The following is a 24,649-nucleotide window of genomic DNA, read 5'->3' as shown; positions in this document are numbered from 1 at the left end:
ACAAGTGTGATATATCGTGCGAATTGATCTTCCTTACATAAAATTTACCCCCAGCATTATGATTTTAAATATAAAGATCCCCGCTTTTGATTTCACACGTACGTACAGCAGTAAACCTTTTCAATGCCAGTGTTCAACTATAAGCCTTATATATATATAAAGTTTCAAGTGGAATACCTAGCCTCTGAGTCTTCGATCAAATATCAATCAAGATCCATCCATAGCCAGCAGTTTGATAATTTATGATACTTTTAATTTAAAAGATCGTACTATTCAAGAAACTGTTTCCATAATAAATTAAGTACAGACAAAGAAATATGAGTCAGCTGTTCGGGGATTGGACGTCACGGTTGCCATAACGATCCGAGATGACACTATGCATCCATTGTGCATGCTTCGTCTGACCCGGGCGACCTTAATTTACGCTCTGGTGCTCCCACAATGACAGTAGAAAAGCCCGGTAGTCTGATGTTAGATAGGCTGGTTTTCCTGTATTTACCTTTACATTTGGCAATTTGGCGGCTGCTGCTGCTGCTGCTGCTGCTACTGCTACTGCTACTACTACTACTACTACTACTACTACTACTACTACTACTACTACTACTACTACTACTACTACTACTACTACTACTACTGATACTGCTACTACTGCTACTGCTACTGCTACTACTACTATTACTACTACTACTACTACTACTACTACTACTACTACTACTACTACTACTACTACTACTACTGTCTCATAACCCCTGGGTGGAGTTGTTGAGGCACTACGTGCCCGGACGACGTGATGATACCCTGACCCTGTCTCGCCACTTGTCACGATCTGCTGCGGCCCCCCTGCGATCTGGCGAAGGACAGGCCCGCTCACTCCCGGATGTTGTCCTCCCATCTCTTGTTCTCTGTCTACCTCTACACCTTCCTCCTGGTACTGTGCCTTGAAGGATGGTTTTTGCAAGGCTGGTACCGGTTGGCCTAGTCTAGTGACGTGCACATACCATTTCAGTTTCCTCTTCTTGACAAGCATTAGTACAACATACAATATTTTTCTTTAGAGTGGTCGTCATCAAATCTGAATTATAAGTAGGCCAAATCATGCCGTAGTTCTTTGTCATGTTAGGCGAATAAATACAAATAACAAAACCCTCAATTGATGACAAAATAATGATACTTTTATGAATTGCTATTGAAATAACTACTAGATAAAGGTAAAAGTGATATAACAGGGATATTAGACGATTAAATATAATAAAATCATACATAAAAAATTCTAATTTGGCGGTGATCTCACCCCATCCAGGCAGACAGTGTTAGAATATACAAGACGTAAGTTCGTATGAGAAAAGGTCTGCTTTTTCGTGTAAACCGTGGTATGACAACACCTTAGGTTTCGCGGTCTGCTGTACAGAGGCACAACCCCCCCCCCAGTCTGATTACTCATGGAGTGCCCCCCCCCCCCCAGCCTATGTCACGTTGTCTGAAATGAACATTTCGGGGTGGCAAATCAACCCGAACGCTCAAAATCGTACATGTGAATGACAGAATATATTAGTGATGATGTACTATTGCATTCAGGGCAACTTACAAATAAAAGGGAAGTCGCCACATGGATTGCAAAAAACTTAAAATATTACGTTTAAGTGCATTTCTAAAATAGATTTTGAAGCACTTGTATCTGTGCTCAAACCACTATGTGTTTGAAGTTCTATAGTAATCTGAGGTGTCTGATAGTGATTAATTGCGTTTACAGGTTTTTTATTAGGTATAGTGCCCTCTATGGCCGTATGGGATTTCTTTTGTTTTGTAACATTTGTGAATTATCCAAAGTTACGCCGAGTTGATAAAGTACAAATAGAGTATACGACAGGACACTAAAGTGGTTGTCAAGCTTGAAATTATAATTAGTTCACTACGAAATCATTACATTTTGTAAAAGCTCGAAATGGCATATTATGCATATGTTAAAAACGCAGGCAATGGTCAAGAACGCACATTCCCTTCACACTTTAGTTCTTGTTATAGCAAGTAATTACTTTCAAAATCTTATTTAGAAACGTAAATTTATCAATTTAAGGTAATTATATATCTCTTCGAAATTAAGTTATTAACGAAAATTATACACATTACAGTTGATTGTGGTTCGCAAGTAATTTGACAGATCCAGACGTTGTTTCCGCTATATACTCAACCGTGGCGAGTGGTTAGCATAAGCTCAAACCACAAATTATTGTTTGGTAGTCGACGTCTGAGGTACAAGTGGACCATGTCAACGACGACTGCACCTTTCAAACTAGTCCTACAAGGAGTGAATGATCTTTCTTGTAAGTCTTCAAGAACCAAAACTTAAGGTATATAAACATACAAGTAGAAAGACAAAAAAGAAAATCACAGTCACATGCACTCTATATCTATGTATATCACTTCAAGTGTTGGTACTGATATCAGTATGGCATACAAATTCAACGTTGAATACATAGAAATGTATAATAACTCACTAACTGACAAGTAACTGATAACTAGCTTAAACTGCATAACTGATAATTCTAAGATAGAATATAATGTACTGTGTATTTACAACCCGTTTCATGTTAGTGTTCACTAACTAGTTGTTACAACCTCACAGAAACCATTAAGACACGGCCATGCTACGCAAGATTGAATGACTATAGTTTCTTGCAACATTTAGTTTGAAATAAAATGATCGATGAACTAAAGTGCCACATGCAGACGTCAAAAGTGGACATTAAAACATTGGTGCAAGCGTGCCCGTGGCTAGTAGCAATAGGACTATATATATCAAATGGTTTATCTCATTTTAGACAAACTGTATAGCAAGACATTGTGATTTTCTTATGTTAATGTAGTTTCAATTTGTTTATGTGTAGCTGTACCAGCAAACACTATGAAACGGACTGCATACGATTTGAACTCAGTTGCTTAACATTTTACATGTACATGTATTATTTACAGTTAAATACAACATGTAAGGGTAGCTAGCCTAACACACCATGGTTTTCTAACTTCGGATCTTGATAAACTGCATCAGTTTAAAGCGTCACTCGGCCGTCGCATGGAGTCGCTTGGAATTGGTGAGGGACTTCAGAATTATGTCATGTTCCTCTTTGATTTCCTTATATGGCATGTAGAAACGACCGGTTGGATCCAGTTTGATGTAGAATCTTACCAAGAGGAATATTCTATAACAGCAGTCGAAGAGATGTAGGAACATCACGAGAAAAAACGACCTAGGAATATCCCTGGAGCAAGCAGTCATAACGCGAGTACATGTATCTCGATGACAATATATGAGATGGTAGCAGCTGATCAACAAAACCATTTGAATTGGAATGAGACAGATTAGAGCGTGTCGGATCTCTATCATTTCTTCTGTTTCACTCCTTTCCAACTCTTCAATTCTTGCATTGCAAATTGTCCAATGAATTCTATCCTGTGTAAACAAGCAATGAAACTGATCAGTATTTGGTACACTTCAGTATTCCTGCATTTATAATCATATAACACCGCGAGTTTGAGCTTCATCGTGTGATCCATTATGTACTTCTTGACTGTACCATTTCTAATATTTGAAATATTTTTTGTCCAACGATAGTTTCACTCATCAACCTTGATTAATTTGATCTGAGCTTCTATTTTCCAAACATACTTGTGAGGTTTGGATTAAAGAAAACACGTGCACACTTTTGCTTTTTGACTGCTCTTTGTTGTCATTGACACAGAAGAACTATATATAGTTAACCATTATTGGAGAGTTATTTCTCTGCTTATAATTCAATCATATTTTTTTTTCTGGTATATACAACCAATAACACCTAAGTACAAAATTTTCCACATGTACCACAATCGTCTATATCATCCATATCAACTATAAACGTATACTCTTTCATTTGGTAATCGACCATATTAGAAGGACCCGTGACATGCCAGGCTTTTAAATCAACCAATTGAAACATTATACTTTTACACTTGTTACAAACGAGTGTAGCATATAGAGAAAGTGTGTTACTTCAGTATTACTCGTTGTACAGGTTACTCGAACTACGGCAGACTCCAAATGCGGTATTAGATTATAGATGACCACACTGCTTACCTCCTTCTGTATCATTTGCCAAGCCCTCTTTTTCTTGTTATTTTTATGCAATATTTTCATTCTTGGCTCCATAAACCAGGACACATATACAGGTAGGCCAATTACCACGTGTTCCCATACGCTTAACTCGTGCATAGATTCCCAAAACGGGGTCAATAGGACGATATCGTTAAGAAGGAGAAAAGTCAGTACAGACCTCTCCACGTTACTTAATGTTATCAAGACGAATGAAACGACCCCATCGTCTGTGCCTTGCCGTAGAAAATAGTTTGTGACAATGAATCGAACATTACCCCATATTCCTGCGATAAGGTGTATTGTTTCTGTGTACACAAAGTTTAAAAAGAATAGACACCCTCTTGCCACTAAGTCAGGAAGGTGCAGGGATAGTGTAATGAAGCTACCAATGGAGTTGCATACGAAATGCCAAATTGGACAAAGTATGAGTACAAGACCAGCATGTAGGAATTCAGACCAAGTCATCACCAAAGGGGCTGTGTTGGGTTGAAACTCTGTAAAGAAACAAATAAAATATATACGGCTCCGTGTTCTTTCTCTTGTAACTGTCCCTATCAATGGTTCAATGGCAAAAAATATCAACCCCCATCTTCTTTGATTGAAAAGAATGAACTCTTACTCCAGCCCCCAACTTCTTACGAAATGACTACACTAGCAATAAGACAACAGACAACAGGTAATTTATTACCCATACAAAAACTAACAGTTCTCTTTTTGCGTAACGATATACATATACAGTGGTCAACTTGTATAGCAGTTGCATACACCAAGTGCCATTGTATCAATTGTTTGCCAACCGGAAGCGATGACCCTTTGGCGTTTGTGTTTCAGGCAATAATGTCACATCTTTATTAGATTCAACCCCTTGGACAAATTAACACAAGGAGTTCCATACATACATACATACATACATACATACATACATACATACATACATACATACATACATACATACATACATACATACACACACACACACACACACACACACACACACATACATACATACATACATACATACATACATACATACATACATACATACATACATACATACATACATACATACATACATACATACACACACACATACACACACACAGGCAAACGGACAGACACAAACACACACACTTATATATTTACTTATTGCACGTTTGTCTGTCCTGTCTCGTTATATTTGTCGATCACAACATTCTTCGACTCATCTATCTCGTCTAAAAGTTCAAAATTGATAATACGATACTTAGGCAATTTCCACAATTAGATTTTTGGAGGAAGAAGCCCAAACGCGGAACTTTTCAAATTGTTTTCAAATTGTTCAAATTGTATCACCGTCGTCTCAATAACGTAAGGAAAACTGCGTTAAGAGTCTCAATAAATGGATATGCTAGACATTATAGGTGTTAGATCTCTCTCAATGCTACTTACTACAAATCTATATTCTTCAAATTAATTGCCATGAATTCCTATATACCTGTGATTTTAACTGATAAGTTACTGGGTAAGTACAGAGATGAAAGTTAGGGTCAAAAAATACAATCTTACTTTGAAAGTTATTGCCATCAATAGGGTCTACCTGTCCAAGAGCAGCCGACTCCAAATTTAAAACGTCTTCGTGGTCAATAACCGTACCATCTGAAACAAAATTGTAAAGTGAACAATGTGTAAGGCTATAAATATTCAAACAGACATTGGAGAGTGTTGAATCTACAAGTAAAAGTAGTTTCTCAGCTGACAGCTAAACTGTATGGAAGCCAGGAGGGGACATTTGCGTAGAGCAAAATGTTAAAGATTATCTCGTTATCTCGACTTATTACGTCATTATCTTGACTTACTATCTCGTTATCTCGACTTACTATGTCGATATCTCATTATCTCGACATAGCTATCTCATTATCTCGACATAGCTATCTCATTATCTCGACATAGCTATCCTGTTATCTCGACAAACTATCTCGTACCAGACTTGGTAATCAAGCAAATAGCTATGTCGAGATAACGAGATAGTAAGTCGAGATAACGACATAATAAGTCGAGATAACGAGATAATTTTTTAACATTTTGCTCTACGTATATGTCCCCTCCGGGCTTCCATAGAACTGTGCGTCACTAGTGATTTAGGCTTACGAGCCTGTGCATGTGTGCGTATGCGTACATACATGTTATTGTTCGGTCTCTCTCTCTCTCTCTCTCTCTCTCTCTCTCTCTCTCTCTCTCTCTCTCCTTCCCTCCCTCCCCCCTCTATCTCTCCCCCCTCCCTCCCTCCCTCCCTCCCTCTCTCTCTCTCTCTCTCTCTCTCTCTCTCTCTCTCTCTCTCTCTCTCTCTCTCTCTCTCTCTCTCTCCCTCCCTCCCTCCTTACGTACGTTAATTACCTCAGATCACTATTGTTTCAGGCATTAGTATCCATGTGAACTGAGGGTATAACTACACTACCCTAGGTTGACCTTTGTTCAAAGAGTCAAAATACAACTTTACAATACAACACATTAACATGACCGCAATAATATTCAGTTACCACAATTGTACTGTATATATCCGATTTCTTTCACTTACAATTTCCGGGTTCCATTGTACTCACCTGACAAATGGTGAACGATAACGTCCTTTATCGCTGCGAGACAGTCTTCTCGGGGCATACTGTTCAAAATTCTTTCAAAATCATACATTGATAGTTTCCAACCCTTCCTAGCTAAACCTTCACGTGTTGGGTGTTGTTTTCCTGCGATGTATACGACTTCTAAATACCGATATCCAAGTTTCTCCAGAAACAGTCTGTGATCATTACCATCGTCCCTTACTGGATCAAGGAGCAGTGACAGTATATTGATCAACTCCTGGGCGCATGGTAATTCCAGAAATGTGAGTTTGCCGATCTGTGACATTGGGAATATCTGTACATGTGTCGTCCGTAAAAAAATATTTAGATCTAGTTTCCTGCTAAAATAAGGACAAGAAATGTATGCACAAACTTCTGACGTGTTGACGTACTATACGTTACTGTCCTTTATTTAGTGAACGAGTCGGGCCGGTCGTTTAGGGCGGGACACACGTTTACCGTGACAGTCGAATTCATTTGTGGAGCAGGTCAAGGCCCTTCACCCGCGTGAAGGATTACATTATAACTATATAGATATATCACAAAACAGTTAGTAAAACGTAATAAACAAAGTGAAATAAACAAATTTTGAATACTGATTGATGAATAAATCATAATACTTTAACAACTTATGAAATTTAAATGCTGTTTAAAATTAGGCCGAGTCTGCTGACAGGCGCCAGTCACCAGAACGCGATATTTAAAACGTAAATGCAGCCGTGGCAGAAACCCATTGGGAAGTCCCTCTACCTGCCCAGAATGACTTAATATCCATTTTCAACATATGCAAATTACGCAAACCTCGACCATTTTCCTTTCCTGTTTGATTTGGAAGCCAGTTGTGAATGTCTTTAAGGATTTCGTAAATTTCAAACATATAATACCACGTCTTTGTTTAAGATCTTGGATTTTGCATGACTGTATAGCTTGTTGGTATGAAATGTAGTTGTTGGCCAAGATTATTAGTGCGTGACTTATTGTGACCATGGACCATATGGTCCTTAAAATAATTAGATATAACATAATTAGATCACAATAAAGTATAGGAGTTGAGCTTCCTATGATAACAATAGATAACAATAGATCGTGCAAAATTATTAGCGCCATGACAATAAAACAAAAGACTTTAACTTGAATGACATCTCCAGACATATGATATTAGTGTACCTATTGTCTTGACACCCATGTGAGCCATTGCAATAAAAGGTATTCATTTCTCTAACTAGGTATTTGGTGACATGTGTAAATAGTGTCACGTCTGAATCCAAACACAGTGATTACAAATTCAAGACACTTCTTGACTGGCCCTGATTCGTCAGTCGAACTATCCAGAGCACGGCGTGACGGTGTAAGCAGGTCATGACCCTGGTGGAATGAACCGGGTCGCTCAATCAATTAAGTCCACCCACTAAACATATATCTAATACTCAACGTACGCGTCGATATGGATCGTCTTTCGTAATTTCTAATACCCCACAAAATATACCCTTATTAAGTTTACATGTAATTCCTCTAGTTGGAATGTAGCCAAGTCGCATCGCCAACTATCTTTGAATGATACATCTTACATTTCAAGATGGGGAATAAAATATATTTCAAGTGCAGCTCTACGGGAACCTTATATTTTAAACTACACTAGTATGGAAAATCCATCAATCTATCTTGTTGAGAATTCATCCTTTCCGATCGAAATATCCATGCTTTCATCAAATTTGAAACTCAAATCACTTTTAAATATATAATCGCTTCTTGTTCATGTGAATGAAACAAAAATATACCAACGTGATTGTTCTTCAATGAGGGGGTCAAGAACTCTAAAAGTTAACATACGTCACAATACATACTTGAAGTTGATGATTATTTGGCATCGGTTTAATCTCCCACACAAATTTCCATTGGACCCCCCCCAAAAAAAAAAAAAAAAAAAACCCACCCCCAAAAACAAACAAACAAACAAACAAACAAACAAACAAACAAAAACAACTTTTACTTTTCTCAAAGACATGCCTAAGGACCACATAATATCCTTTCCTTTTTAGTTCATGATACAGGAGTACACAGCACGAAATATATACCACGAGGTTACTACTATGGACATCAAGCTATAGGCAAACTAAGATAGACACAAACTAAAACTATTGTTGATATACTACTATGGAAATCAGGATATAGGCAAACTAAGATAGACACAAACTATAACTGTTGTTGATATACTACTATGGAAATCAGGCTATGGACAAACTAAGATAGACACAAACTAAAACTATTGTTGATATACTATTATGGAAATCAAGCTATAGGTAAACTAAGAGAGATACAAACTAAAACTATTGTTGATATACTACTATGAAATCAGGCTATAGGCAAACTAAGATAGACACAAACTAAAACTATTGTTGATATACTACTATGGAAATCAGGATATAGGCAAACTAAGATAGACACAAACTAAAACAATTTTATATACTACTATGGAAATCAAGCTATAGGCAAGCTTTGATAGACACAAACTTAAACTATTGTTGCAATGTCAATGGATATTGATATAATTACACTCACGGGAGGGTGGTGTTTCTGATTACAAGTTTTTTTTTGAATTGGCTACATATTCAACCTCATTCAGTGTTACGTATACACTAGCTTGATTACAGGGTGATTAAATCCACATAACCACAGCATTGCTATCGCATCCACTTGTAAAAAGTGCAACACAACATTCTTTGTTTGTGCCTATCTTTGTTTGCCAATAGCTTGATTTCCGTGGTAATATTTTATTCCAACTACTAAAATATGTTGAATCATGTCTAGCAATTGTCATACTGCCTATTTCATGTTAGTGTTCACTGGATGCATGATGAAACCAAGAAGAAACACACTCTACACTTCAAAACGAGCAAAATCACAATTCTTGCTTCATTTTGTCTATTATGAAATAATCCATTTAAATGTACTGCAACTAGACACAGACACGTGGGCGCCAATATTTTGTTCGCTGCATTTCATATTTGCATAGTAGCACATTAGTTAATTTCATTCAGAGAAAAAATATAGCAAGAAACTGTTTTCATTCAATGTAGCAAGAAACTGTTTTCATTCAATCTTCGCATGCTATTGTAAATCTTAGCATGTCTTTCATGCTACTATGGAAATCAGGATATGGGCAAACTAAGATATGGTTAGCATGGTTTCTGTGTGGTTGTATCAAACAGAGCAAATGAATACTAACATAAAATGGGCCATATCATAATTCATTATCACAAGTTACATTCATTTATATAACATATATTGCTACAGGAATCTAATAAAAAATAACCCAAGTACATAATCTTAAAGATTTGGACAGTGAAAGACTCACACATTTCTTCTTAGTTTATAGAGTATAATGTACAAAGCTGTAAAAGTGGAACTGAGAATTGTTTCATTTTTGGCTTAAAAATCTACAAAACAATTATTTGCAAAAAGAATGTAAAAAGTAAAAATTTCACTGAATTACAATATATGTTCACTGTCAATATATTTCAAATTTGCAGAATAACTCATAATCAACTGATAATGTACACATAATAGATTTGTGAAATACATCTATATATTTTGTATACATACAATAATATAACAGAGCCTCATGATGTGAGTGTAAGTGTGGCGTACTTGGGGTATTTGCACGAGTGCTTGCAGTGTTCTTTGTGGCTGTACTCCACGAGTGGAGAGAAAGTGCAGCAGAATTCACTTTTTAAACAGTACAAATACTGAAATACCCGAGTACTCCCACTGGAATTCACCCAGAATGGCGCTCTGTTATTATTACAAACGTTTACCAAAATTGCAAATTTCCATAAAAATTACATTGTGAGATCATGCACTTGCATGTACAAGGAATAATCATACCCTCATTTGCATATCATTAGCATACAGGTATGCAATAATGTTTTCCCTATTGCACTGCAGTGCAAATACCATGAGTATGTGTGTGCACCAGTGTAAGTAAACTCTGGTACATATGTAATAATAAGATTTATTTACTTTTGCAGTATCTTTAGTCGAACATTGAGCGATGAGTTACATTACTGACCTTGTTCTGATGTACTGACGTAAATGTAAGTTCCAGTCACAACATTACCAAGACAACTACAAATTCCAACAGTCTGATTAGATAGCGCTACTGTAATAAAGTAATACTGCCTTACTAACTACATTAATTGTTATATGCTACATTGGTACTTCTAAAAATGTCACTATATCTATATTTGTTTCAAACACATTTAATCTCCATCAATAAATACGTGAAATTTTATGGCCAATTCCCATCAATTCTGAGCATGTTCACATAAAAATGACTCTGGGATTATTTGTAATTGCGATAATATGTAATCTGGGATGATTGGAAGTATAACTGTGAAAAAACTTACCATACAAATTTGACATTGACTCTCAACCATCAACTTTAGACATTAATACACACTCAACGCTGTATATGGCTGACAACGATCTGATTTAGAGGCTGAAAAGCCTAGTATCAGAAATTTTCCTGTAGATATCCCTCCTGTAAGAATCTAGATAACCATAGATATATACAGTCTATGGGATATCTAAGGCTAGGTATTTGTCTTTACAATGACGTACCAGATTGTTTTCAGCATTGCTTGATTTATGTCCTTCAGTGGAATGAAACTACTTCCCATAATGCAACATTCAAGATGGTGGAATTTCACGTTCCCTATCTACTGAATTTAAACCCGACCCCCTGTCACATTAGCATGCGACTTAAAGAGGATAGTTGGTTATTTGAGCATCTAAGAATTCTTTGTACAGTTCACGAACATCACCATTTCTCCTAACAAAGGTATTAGACAGGGTACCATTTTACACTGCATAGCAAATTTGAACAATGTAACAGGTGAGTCGATTGAAATCAAAAACACAGATCAGCACTCTTTGACTATCTCCATTTCTTGTGACTTTTTCATTCTTTCTTCTCTTCTTTGCTTTTTACACAGTTGCATTATCCTAGAAAAAAAATCACACATATTTACATTTTGGTTCAGCTGACCGTGGGTTTCAACTACAGTGACTTATTCTCATTATATCATCACATAATGTAGTCCTCAGTATGTAGTCAACAAATATAGTATTAACATTAAAAATTAATTAATCAAAACTGAGCACTCTACACACCAAATAAAATTTCTTCCCTGGAAAACTTCCCGCGCAGACCCTACAACACACCTGTAGTACAGGTCTGTGTCAAAGACAGGAGAGGACTGTAACACAGCCATATACATTTTCATGTCACAGGGTCTATGTTTTCTACATGTGACCAGACCTGTGTATAGTTACATGCCTGTATACATGGATGTTTACACAGGTGTGTTACAGTTCTGATTTTGACACAATTGCAAATGTTTGTACATGTGTACTTAAAACCGGATTATAACCTGTTTCTGAGATACTCTCAGAAATTACACTAACATACATGTATACACACCTACACCATCAGGCCTGTTACATGCATGTGTATACAGTCCTGAAATCTAACCAAATTTACAAACCCTGGAAAGGATCATATATGAACCCACCTCTGGATACACATCTGTGTATATCACTCATTGATCATAGTAATGTATATAGTCAGAAATTACACACCTATATACATGCCTGTGAGTACAAAACTATAAAACTTCACCAAATTACAGACCCTGTAACAGCTAGCACTTGTTTTACATACACATAGGTCACAGGATCTGCACATTGCCAAGTTAACTACAGGCATGTCATGTAATCTGCCTGATGGTGGATTTCTAGATTTGTTAAAATCTAAAATATTCTCTGAAATCTAGAGTGGGAGACGAAGTTCCAGGTACAGACAGTTATGATGCAATATATGACATTTTCAAAAGAAAGTAAAAGAAAACAATTCCTAACCTGTAATATCAGCATTCTTTTGATATGCAATGGCAGTTGATTCTAAATCTAAAATGTCTTCCAGACCTGTTTTCTTGCCATCTGGAAAAAAACAAAAACAAAATGTACATATAGAGTGTTACTAGCACTTCTCTTTGAAGCTGATACCAATAGTCAATACTGCCATACCCCGATAAGGGAAATGACTGATCCCTACCAGAACCAAATGCGAGTACTATTATAGTATCTCATTATGTTTTTAAAAAAACAAAAAAATATAATATTTTTTTGTTTTTCTTAAAAACATGAGATTCTTCAATACGACAAGGTATGACTCAGAAATCGTCAAAATTACCCGGTTGTTAATGTTTATCAGTGTTTATATGTTGTTTGTTTGTTTGTTTGATTGATTTGGTTTATTTGTTTGGTTTGTGTGTTTTCATAAACATAACTAACAAAGCCCCCCCCCCCCCTCCCCCTTCCCGGGCTGTAGAATAGAACCCATTGGCATTGTGGGAGCATGTGAAAACTTAGTCCTGCTTGCAGATGGTGCACGCATTTCGCTCAACACCAAGAGACGACTTACTCCGTATGCAAGTAGGACTAGTGAAAACCGTGATTTTATTATAGTTATACATCCATGTGAAAACTAAACCGGTGCACATTCAGAATCATTCAAAACGACATGCTCTTGATCATGTAAGATTCTAAGTGACGGATTCGCCGTTATTTACATTCTCTGAATAGTCAGACCACCAAACAACAGTTGTTTAGTTGTCTGTCTGAGCATGGATGTATTAGGGAGACATCCATGGTCAGAGGTACACTCAATCCGTTACAACTTACACCTGGCCCATGGTATATATCATCTGATATCCATATTATGAAGGCTAAACTCACCTAATAAATGGCGAATGAGGACTCCCTTTGCGGCTGCGATACAATCAGCTCGATGCATATCATCTAAATGGCTTACTAATTCATACAATGTTACTTTCCATGCTTTTCTGCACAGAGCTTCACGTGTTGGTTGGTTCTTGTCTTTGAAGTACGTTATTTGTACTGCCTGAAATCCCAGTTTTTTTAGTAATAAATTATGGTCATTCCCGTCATCCCGTACAGGGTCAAGAAGGCTGGATAGTTCGTTCATCAATTCCTGACTGCATAGTAGTTCGTGTAATGTCAAATCCCCGATGTTCTTACTCTCCGCCATGGGGAAATTCTATAACTTAAAATTAATATATAATACTATGACACGATCACGAACGTGCACATGTATGTACGCGACCTTTGACATCTCAGCTGTGCGAGGTCACTGTACGTCACAGCGGTCGGATCCATTCACGATCACCAGTGCGTACGCATATACATCTCCAATTTTGTAGATTGTTTTCACCCAAGGTGGAAAAGTCATGACATATTTCAGAAATTTGTATATTGAGATAATGAATGAATGAATTTGTGCGCCAGGTACAGGTATGCATGGTATGGATGTATGATCTAAAGTTGTTTTCTGTACTTTGTATAGTCATTTAAATAGCTAAGGGCTTATGGGCACAGGCATTTGTTTCCCGAGTTATGTCTCAGAATATTTCTATCAGAATACAATAAAATGTCGATAATAGCGTTAATATTGACGTACATAACCAACTATATACGAAAGGGGTAAAAATTACACAAGACGAGTGCGAATTTGGGGGGACTCCTGGAGTAATGACTCGAAAAGTCGGGGACGATTACTCACACGGAGCCCGCAGGTGCTATGTTTGCCGGGCCTGGGTGACTCTGGGATAGCCTGTGGACTGACTGGGAAAGCCTTGACAGTTCCACAGCAACGTGATATAGAGCGTGCTACACAGCCCTGTCACGTAGTCCCAAACCCGAATGGATCTCTGTAGCATTTGTGTTTGTTTGTGTGTATTTGTCTGCATAAAAGAAAATCGCTGGGAGGAATTCCCAGCACAAAAATTTTAAAATAAAAAAATAAATAAAAAAATTACACTTGTTTCTGTGATCGCGCAGGTTCACTCACTGCGAAATAAGACAATGAGTGAACCTGCGCGATCACAGAAACAAGTGTAATTTTACCCCTTTCATATATAGTTGGTTATGTACGTCAATATTAATGATATTATCGACATTTTATTGTATTCTGATAGAACTATTCTGAGACATAACTCGGGAAACACATGCCTGTGGGTATGGGTGGTTTTTATTCCCAAAATCCGTGCGAATGAAATCTGTTCGCTGTCTCGCCATGGGGAAATTCTGGCGAGATAGGGAAGAACCATAGTGCAGAGGGCAGACGGACGTGTCGAACCTAGGAGCAGAGTGCATGTACGTATGTATGCATGTACATCATGTTTTTGCATGTACATGCAACGGGCTTTGAACACCGCCCCCAGCGTCCAGTTTCTAAACCGGGTTAAATTGCTGTTTATAGATCTAGAATAAAACACATGTACATGTCTGTTTGTTTCAGTAAATCACGTACCTGGTACCCTGGGAACCCCGCTTGTAAACCTCGGCGTCTTTCCAAGAAACATTCAGGTGACTTGGGCGTTACGTTTATTGGCACAACACTGGCATGATAAAGTCACTGTAAGTAAAACACGTTTTTATGTTCATTTTCAAAGCGTTGATCCGCACCACCACCACCACCACCACCACCACCACCACCGTCGTCGTCGTCGTCGTCGTCGTCATCGTCGTCGTCATCATCATCATCATCATCATCATCATCATCATCATCATCATCATCATCATCATCATCATCATCATCATCATCATCAATCATCAATCATCATCATCATCGATCATCGATCATCATCATCATCATCATCATCATCATCATCATCATCATCATCATCATCAATCATCAATCATCATCATCATCGATCATCGATCATCGATCATCATCATCATCATCATCATCATCATCATCATCATCATCATCATCATCATCATCAGCCAACAATTCTACGTTGCAAAATTACATCAGATCCACCGTGTCATACCATTTCAAAATATTAAAATGATTCTCAAAATTAAAAAATAAAACTTTCTACCTGCCATCAGCATTAATTAGCACAGGAAAAGGAGGGCGCACTTCAAGTTCTAACTCGAAACATATAACTTTACGTTAAAATAACACGTTTTCCCATGACAATTTGTCTTTGCCCAGTGCTTACAAATTTTAAAATTATAGCAATCCACGTTCAATAGACAAGTTTTTTTCCTTCCTCCATCGTTAACACAAAAGCTGCGAACTTGAAGTAAGTAAATGACTGTAATCGGCAATTAGACTTTTTAGAATGTCATTCTCACTCGTATTTAACGAGCGTAGCAGTGTCCGTATTTGGAGAAAAATATGTAAGAGGTATTAACTCTTCTTAATGGTAGATGCGGAAGGGTTGCTTAATACGGGCCTTTGAATCTATACCTGGCAGTGCTATAATCAGCGTCACATCCTACAGGAAGGAGACACACGTTTTGTCTAATTGAGATCTGTCTGCTCATTAAAGAAGGATCAGCCACAAATTGAACACAGCCTAATTACGACAAGTCTTTCTAGAATAGTTCATATTCCATTCATTAAAAAAGTTTGTTCGTGCTTTGTTACGGTCCACAATATCTTCGATCTGTCTGTCTGTCTGTCTGTCTGTCTGTCTGTCTGTCTGTCTGTCTGTCTGTCTGTCTGTCTGTCTGTCTGTCTGTCTGTCTGTCTGTCTGTCTGTCTGTGTATGTATGTATGTATGTATGTATGTATGTATGTATGTATGTATGTATGTATGTATGTATGTATGCATTATGTATGTATGTATGTATGTATGTATGTATGTATGTATGTATGCATGCATGTATACATGCATGCATGCATGCATGTATGTATGTACATGTATGTATGTATGTATGTATGTATGTATGTATGTATGTATGTATGTATGTATGTATGTATGTATGCATGTATGTACGTATGTATGTACATGTATGTCTGTCTAAATCTATCTATCTCCGTCTAGATGTCTCCCCTTCTGTGTCTTGCTGGTATATATGTTTATGTCCTAGTTTTCGCTTTGTTGTTATTTTTTACAACAAAATTGTCAATCTATCATTACACCCTGTTAATAACCACTGGTAAAATTCGTATTATCACCACACAAAAATGCAACATTGGCTTCCCCTGATACTAGAGATATACTAATTAGTATACAACAAATCCATATCTTCATCTATCTTGTGGTGTCGCATTTTGGAAAACACAGAAATATGCAACAGTTACTGAATCTCAGTACGAATATAAGTGATTGAAAATTTGATTTGATTTATGTATACCCGTCTAATAAAAAAATCAAATTCAGGTTGCGTATTGATAGCTATCATAAATGAAACATCAGTATAATTCTAATCATCAAATATACCTTAAAGGGACCATCACATCCAGTGATTTTCGAACGATGTCAGATGAATTGTACTTCGAAACGTTATAATACACTATAGTTGCAGAATTGGTGTTTTGATCATTTGCATATTTGGATCTTTTCAACTTAGAGAAAGAATTCCTCTCGGAAACCAATTTCACTGAAAAATTTAAGTAATATTGAGATGTTAAGAAACCACTCTAAACTTTATTGTTGAAAGCTTAAATGTTCCAAGTCCTTTTGAAATAATGAAAGAAATTAGGAGTTATATATCGTCATGGCGTCAAGGAAATCAAAAATCTTTTAATTTCCCACAGAGGTTAACATCGTAGTCGACGACTCAATTGGATTCTACAATGAACATGTTTTGACCTCTAGTTTAAAAATTTGACCCGTGATTTTCACTTAGAATTGGATTGGATTGAGTGTTCTTGAACAAGACAACGGAAAAGTTTAGGATATTTATTGCCGAGTCTCATACTACGTTGATGTTCAGAATCTTTGTCGTGTAGACAGTGCAGTTACCATATATCAGGTTATCAGATTCTATAGCGTGATACAATGTCGAACGTGTCGTGTAAAGTAGAAATCATATCTGTGTCAGTATGATGCCTCGAGAGATAAACTTCCAATCTTCAAAATTGAAATCTTGCGCATACATGTATAACATTTATTTGTCCTCTTTTCCTCGACGAAATATAATATTGTAAATCATTCAAACTGTGTTGCATTCACTGATCGATTGTATGAATGCGATACCGATGGATTTTCCATATTGTAAATATATTGTCTGTACATGTTGATATCGTCACGAACGCATAGAAAAGTTACAACAATATATCGTTTTGAATACATGTAGTACATCGTTTCTTTCCATAGGCGTAAATGGAGACGGTTTGAATTAGTTGCATCCAAAAAGTTGAGACGTGTATGAGTGAAACCGTTGACCACCACCCCTGCCTTCCAACTGCTACCAACCAAGCATATATGTGGCAAATCAACCTGTCAATGAAATTGCCATCTCCAAAAGGAGCGCACAGCCTGTATCAGGACTGATTTTACTCTTCAATAACCACAACATGCATCATTCTGAATAGACGATAAATTCTACTGTTACATCCGAAAGAAAACAAATCGAAAGAACTATTGACACCATCCATAAAGGTAAGGCCCGATCATTTTTATATTTTATTTTGTGGATATATACATGCACATGTTGTTATATTATGCTGTTGATATTCTGATTGAAGCTACTATGTGAACAAATAAGTGGCCGTTCCAGTGTCAATACAATATTTGAATTGTTGTCAGCAAAACAAATACAGACATTGATTACTTAGATATAGAGATGTCAGTCTAGTCCGTAATATAAAACAGCGTCAGATTTTGTTGAAAATCGTACATGCCAAATTAACATGACTACAGGTTATGAGAACTGTACATTTACATGGCAGGACACCTGGAATAAAACCTTTCGTATATATATAGTTGATGTCGGTGCCATTCCATCGTTTTATCGTCAATGTAAATGCAATAATGCCTTATCTTTGGTTTCTATAGCCACAGGCATGATTCTATGATATGGCATACAGTGCATTGTCGGACTTAATAAACGCAACTATTCGATTATATTTACACAAAGTATAACAGTGCACAGGAAATTGGATGTTTCCTATACTGTGTTTGTAAGGCTGACATTTGTATCCCCAGGTTGTTTTCTGTTCTACGTGGTAAAATAATTATTTTGCCTAGCGGACACGTGACCCAAGTATCAATTGCAAATATTGGGAATGAGACCTTCAGTACACGAATGTAATTTTGTCAAGGTGGTGCATTGTTTCACGTACGGTTGTCCTATGTAGAAAATAAATGGCAACTAGAAAAACACTTTGACGTACCAATTGTCAGTATATAATTTTCAACTTAAGGAAAGAGTTACTGACAACGTTATAAAGGACAGACAGACAGACAGACAGACAGACAGACAGACAGACAGACAGACAGACAGACTACACTAAGTTTCATGTTCTTATAGCTATATTTATATAGACACAATACAAACTTCACATATAGTTGAAGACAATAAATATATAGAGAGGGTATACGCTTTTAATATTTGTGAATCGAATACACAATTCTTTCATATATGAAAAAGACATGAACATAAGATATATTATTGCACAGTATTGGCAATGGGTTCTTAAGTAACGCAAGGTACGTAGATATTATAAAATTTATGTCTATTATGTAAATCATTTGTAGTTGTAATCTTGTCATAAATTTGTAATTACTGTGTTTTACATGACGCTGTTTATACATGTTGCCATGTTGTCATTCTATTTTCCTATCAAGTGACTGATTCTAGCGAATCATGGCACAGCATTATCACTAGGTATATTATAAATACTAATATCGTATGTCTGAAGATGTAATTCAAGTTAAAGTTCAGTGTCCTTTGCTTCATTTCCATGACACTCATAATTATGCACGATCTGTTGTTAGCATAGGAAGGTCATCTTCTATGCTTTATTGTGATCTAATCATTTTAACGACCATAGTGTCGCAGATTCACGACTGGGATTTTGATCGCGGTAGAGCTGGGAGCACCTGTCTCTCCTAGCTCTGGGCTTTAATAAAGTCTACGTTCCAGTCATACTCCATACATGCATCGTCCACGGCATCGTCTCATATATGCAGTTTATCCTTTTACTTCAATACTTGATGATCTTAAAGCTTTGATATGGGATGCCACTCTCAAAGTCTCAAAAAGGTGTTGATAATCTATTAATACTGCTAATTAGAGTGTCTGTACATGAAATATATGTCCACTGGCATTTTGACGCTAATGATGATACCATACACTAAGCTTACATTTCATGTTCTTATTGTCATGTAGACACAATACAAACTTCATATATAGTTGATATCGCCAGACAGATCTCTCTATCAGAGTATGTGGTGTTCTTATGATATAGTTCATGTCATTTTACTTTTATAACGAAGACATATATGCTAGGCATGTAATTTGATAACAGATTAACAATTGACGATCCATACATCTAACCAATACATCCACCCACCCACCCTCCTACCCATCCAACCATCCATCCATCCATTCACCCACCCATCAATATGGGTACATACATACATACATACATACATACATACATACATACATACATACATACATACATACATACATACATACATACATACATACATACATACATACAGACAGACAGACAGACAGACAGACAGACAGACAGACATTGCAAATTGATTTTATTTTGCCGCTATAAGTACTGTCACACTGTCTGTGAACGTCTCTACTTTTTTTTACTATTTATGTGTTCATTTCATTCACAGTCATCACCCGTATCACAAATCAACTGTCTCGAGCAAAAATAATAGCCATAAACTATATTCATAGCTTGACAACTGTTGTGCAAACCACTCACTCATCTTGGAATCACGTCAAACTAAACCTGTGCTCGGTTCTTAAACGCAGATATTACATGAAGCCTCGCTAAGAAACGGTATTATATATATAACACAAGAAAGATTCACTGCAACTAAACCTCATGAATTCAGTGAATGTAATTTATGTGTAAAATATTATAACGGTGATACAGATCACGGATTCAGAGTCCATTGATAAAATGGTTAATCTAAAACACATGAAAGACGATGATTAAAATACTATTACATAAAATATAGCCCTGTATTTAATGTGTCACATTTTTCCTTTTAAGTGTCAAAGATTATTGGCGAGTAGAAGACTCAAAGAGACTCTTACACACGTTCATACAATCTTTTCCCATAAAAATCACCGATAAGCAATATATGTAAGATCTCACGCTTTTCCCAAGATACCATTAGATGGAGCTTGTCAAACAGTAATATATCGATCGCCCATTCCGTTCATTTAGTCGATTAAATGTGTTCCCATCTTTCCAGCAATTCGTTTGAAACGTGTCAACGATAACCACTCGATGGGAGATACTGCTGTAAAACATGAGGTGTATTTTATTTTACGATATTGAAGCTGTTTCTATGTCAATTAATTTCTTTCATCTTATTTAGCCATTCAATTTTGATGCCAACAAATCGTAAAGATTTCATGTAATAGAACCGGTGCAGGTCGATTAAATGGATCTACCTACGTTGAGTTATGGTTAACGCAAGAATACGTATTTTGTTGATCTAGCAGTTTCAGCTGAAAGTGTACATTCTGAACTTTGGAAATTTGGAAATTTGGAGCGCTAACTGGTGACGCAGGCACGAGTTGTCATGACGTAGAGCGACAGGGTATATCATCCACATTTTCTTTTCAAAGACAATAACATGGTACCATGAATGTGATATTCACTGAGAACGTATACATAGGGTTAAAATCTTAAAGACAGCACTTCTTGCAACATGGAAGTGTTTGTTCGCATGTTGTTCTGGTAGAGAGAACACCATTATTGAAACAATAGTTGAAGTTCAATTTGATATTTAGATAGTAAATGTCAGCAAATATTCTCAACATGGACATCTTTGTTTACACCTGTACCAGATGTTTGTCAATATTATTGGAAAATATTTTTACTAGAGTGACAGGTATCCTAAATTCAATGTTATGTTAACTTGCAATGTTAATAATGCAGACGGTATTATGCAATATAAATCAGCAGCATACTAATAGCCAAGCTTACAACTCCCCCCCCCCCCAACCTCACCGACTGAACCTGTTTGTATATGTGAGATTCTTTATGTCTTGCCTATGGATGTAAATTTAGAGTTTGTCTTGGTTTAACTACGACATCGTTCTTTCTCACCCTGACATTTCGTCCTGCTATCGGTATAAATGAACACAGTTCTACTTTGTAAGCAGTGCAGTGTAAGGTAGAATGCGCCTAGGGACCAATTTCCCTGAAAATGGAAAGTGCTAAACATCTTAACAAACTATAACATATGAAATCTTGTTTATGGTCCTTTTTGAAAAATGAAGTAAATTAGAATAAGAAGAACCCTGGAGTTTAGCACCTTGTTGTCAAGGAAGTCGACCATCTTTTCTCGGTATGTTACTAAGGAGGATTTTTAAATGGCTTAATATGGATATAATTTTGACATCTATTTCACAAATAGTGTGATGGCCCCTTGTTGGTTTTTTTTTTAGGTTTTTTTAGCTTTTTTTTAGTTTTTTTTTTTTACAACGGTTTATGAGAGTGACTTTGAACAAAGTAACAGTACTGCTTCATCATAAAACCTTTGTTCAAATCGTTAACGAGTATAGGTGGTGTATAATACCTTATGATCCAAGACAAATCTGCAACCTTGAGGTAATACCATGTAATTAGTTACACACCATGGTAAACACCTACGAGTATTTGGTGCCATTTCTAAGCCTAGTCATTCCTTTATCCGGGAATGTAATCTTTGCTCGGGGGGTTTGGTCCCATGAAGAATAAACTCTTAGTCTTTAACTTACTATCTCTTATCTCGTCACACAAACTCCCCGTTAGAAGTCTTAACGGTGGTCACATCCGTTGACTTCAAAGTCATTCATGTTCATCAGTGAAGTCTTAATATATGAGCATGAAATATGTAAGCATTCCTACCGCTGAATATTTATAATCTTATGTAGTTTTCATATAATGGCCAGGGTTAGAAGAGAAATTACGAAGGTCTTTACATTGTACGAGAAAGTGTACATTTCTATCGGGATCTCTACCTGTCGTATTAAATCATTAACGTCGTCTTTGGTACATGGTTCTGTCTCGTTAGAGTGGATTTGTGGTGTTTGCTGACAGTGAGCTTTCTCCGCTTTTTTCACATCAGATAACCAATGTTGTGATTTACTCTAAGAAATACATAGACGTATGTAGTCTTCAAAGTTATGCTCCATAAAAATTGAAATAAAAAAAAGTAACATCATCGATCACAGACGGACAGACATACAGACAGACAGACAGACAGACAGACAGACACAGACAGACAGACAGACAGACAGACAGACAGACAGACAGACAGACAGACAGACAGACAGACAGGCACAGAAACATATATATATATATATATATATATATAAATATATATATATATATATATATATATATATATATATATATATATATATATATATAATGCTCTGCTACAAGTATGCATTGAGCACCGTTCTCCACATTGAGACACCTTTATCTAACTTTATATATATCGCTGAGTTCTTGTTCTATTTCATAGTTACAGTACCGTAAAATCTTACTCTGTGTTTAGTAATATAACGTTCACATGTCTGTGGGCGGAAAAGGTGGACGAACACGTTGTCCAAAATAGTACTTCAATATGAACACGCATAGAAACAATTACTTCCTTGTGATGTCACAACTCCAAGTATTAGTAAACCACAATTTGATTTGAAAATCTAGAAAAGCAAGTGCGTCAGTAAGTAAATTGAATCAAATTAGGAAATAAAACATATAATACACGTACTTTTCTTTCGGCCTACGTGATTGTACTCTCTTTCTTTATGTGGTTTATACAAAGCAATCAAAGTACATTTTGATATAGACCAGCCTTAACTGCACTTTCCTGTGTACTCTTCCGTCTTAAACTAATCGTTAACAAGTAGAAATTGAACTCCTTGAATACAGAATGAAATTATATTAAATAGATTCACAATATTTGCGTCGGTCGACGGTAGAAACATGTTAAAGAAATAAAGACTATACAGAATGGAATACAACATACGGCTGCTATAACATAGAACGACACTCATGGGTCATCAAATGTTTTAATAATTATTATATGCGAGCCTTGGTATAAAAATCTTAAACTTATGTTGTTACTGTATTCAAGAAATCCTGTTCTCAATCAAAATACAGGGGTAAAGATGGGATAGGTCTACTTAAACAGCACCATTGCTTTTTCAAATTCTGTCATATAGTCATTGACAGTCATGTCAACTTAGGAAAAGGCATGGCATACATATATCTTAAACACCACTCCTCTGTCTTTTAGCATTGCGATGCATATTAAATTAAATACAATGTATACAGCTTGTCCACTGCATTGCACACGGTTTCATACACATCTATCATTGTATAACTTTTATAAATCAAATCACACTCATGTAATTCTACGCTTGAATTTTATTAACACGAAATACTTTTGAATGGTGAAATTTGAAAACTCAATTTTGTCAGCATATAGAGAATGGCAACTACTAGTGCATTCATGGCTGTACTGATGTAAATTGAATTAACTGCATTATTAAGTATAAAATTAGTTTACTTCCCGATATGTTTATAATTAATTTTGCCGTAATGAGGAAAAAAAAAGTTGATTCGTATTTAATAATTCGATCCAACCCTGATTAATATTTATTGGATTCTTTAGGACGACATAAAAAGACTTTTTAGTGGTCCATGCTGATTTAGCAGTTAAACTATAACTTAAAATGTAGCAAAAACTGACATAAGGGCCCTTTCTGCCTGCGACGGCCCATTTAATATTTGCTAAACAAGATTTAAACATATTAATGAATATGAATTTGAAAAAAAAAACCGTATTTCACTATAGTAGCCAAGGAGGGATGCAAACTTATCAATAAAAAAACACCCGAA

At 36.3% G+C, this 24,649-nt stretch overlaps 1 protein-coding gene across 1 annotated transcript; it reads right to left on the bottom strand.

Moving 5' to 3' along the window:
* Positions 1–11,214: 11,214 nt before the first annotated feature.
* LOC144447797 (uncharacterized) lies at positions 11,215–13,856 on the bottom strand. Its single transcript, XM_078137885.1, has 3 exons — positions 13,522–13,856; positions 12,643–12,723; positions 11,215–11,727 (listed from the first exon to the last, which is right to left on the bottom strand). Exons 1-3 carry the CDS (start codon positions 13,832–13,834, stop codon positions 11,723–11,725), a joined length of 399 nt encoding a protein of 132 aa, XP_077994011.1. The 5' UTR covers positions 13,835–13,856; the 3' UTR covers positions 11,215–11,722.
* Between the last annotated feature and the right edge of the window lie 10,793 nt (positions 13,857–24,649).

The sequence above is a fragment of the Glandiceps talaboti genome, chromosome 16 (genome assembly GCF_964340395.1).
Source record: "Glandiceps talaboti chromosome 16, keGlaTala1.1, whole genome shotgun sequence".
NCBI lineage: Eukaryota > Metazoa > Hemichordata > Enteropneusta > Spengelidae > Glandiceps > Glandiceps talaboti.
Note: the sequence above shows the minus strand (reverse complement) of the source record. Positions and strands in the feature narration are given on the sequence as shown.

What these genes read in the sequence shown, in the direction of transcription:
- LOC144447797 (XM_078137885.1), bottom strand. Translation starts at nt 13,834, where the DNA reads ATGGCGGAGAGTAAGAACATCGGGGATTTGACATTACACGAACTACTA. An exon ending in CCTCATTCGCCATTTATTAG is followed by an intron (nt 12,724 to 13,521) that starts GTGAGTTTAGCC and finishes GTTTTTTTCCAG; the next exon opens with ATGGCAAGAAAACAGGTCTG.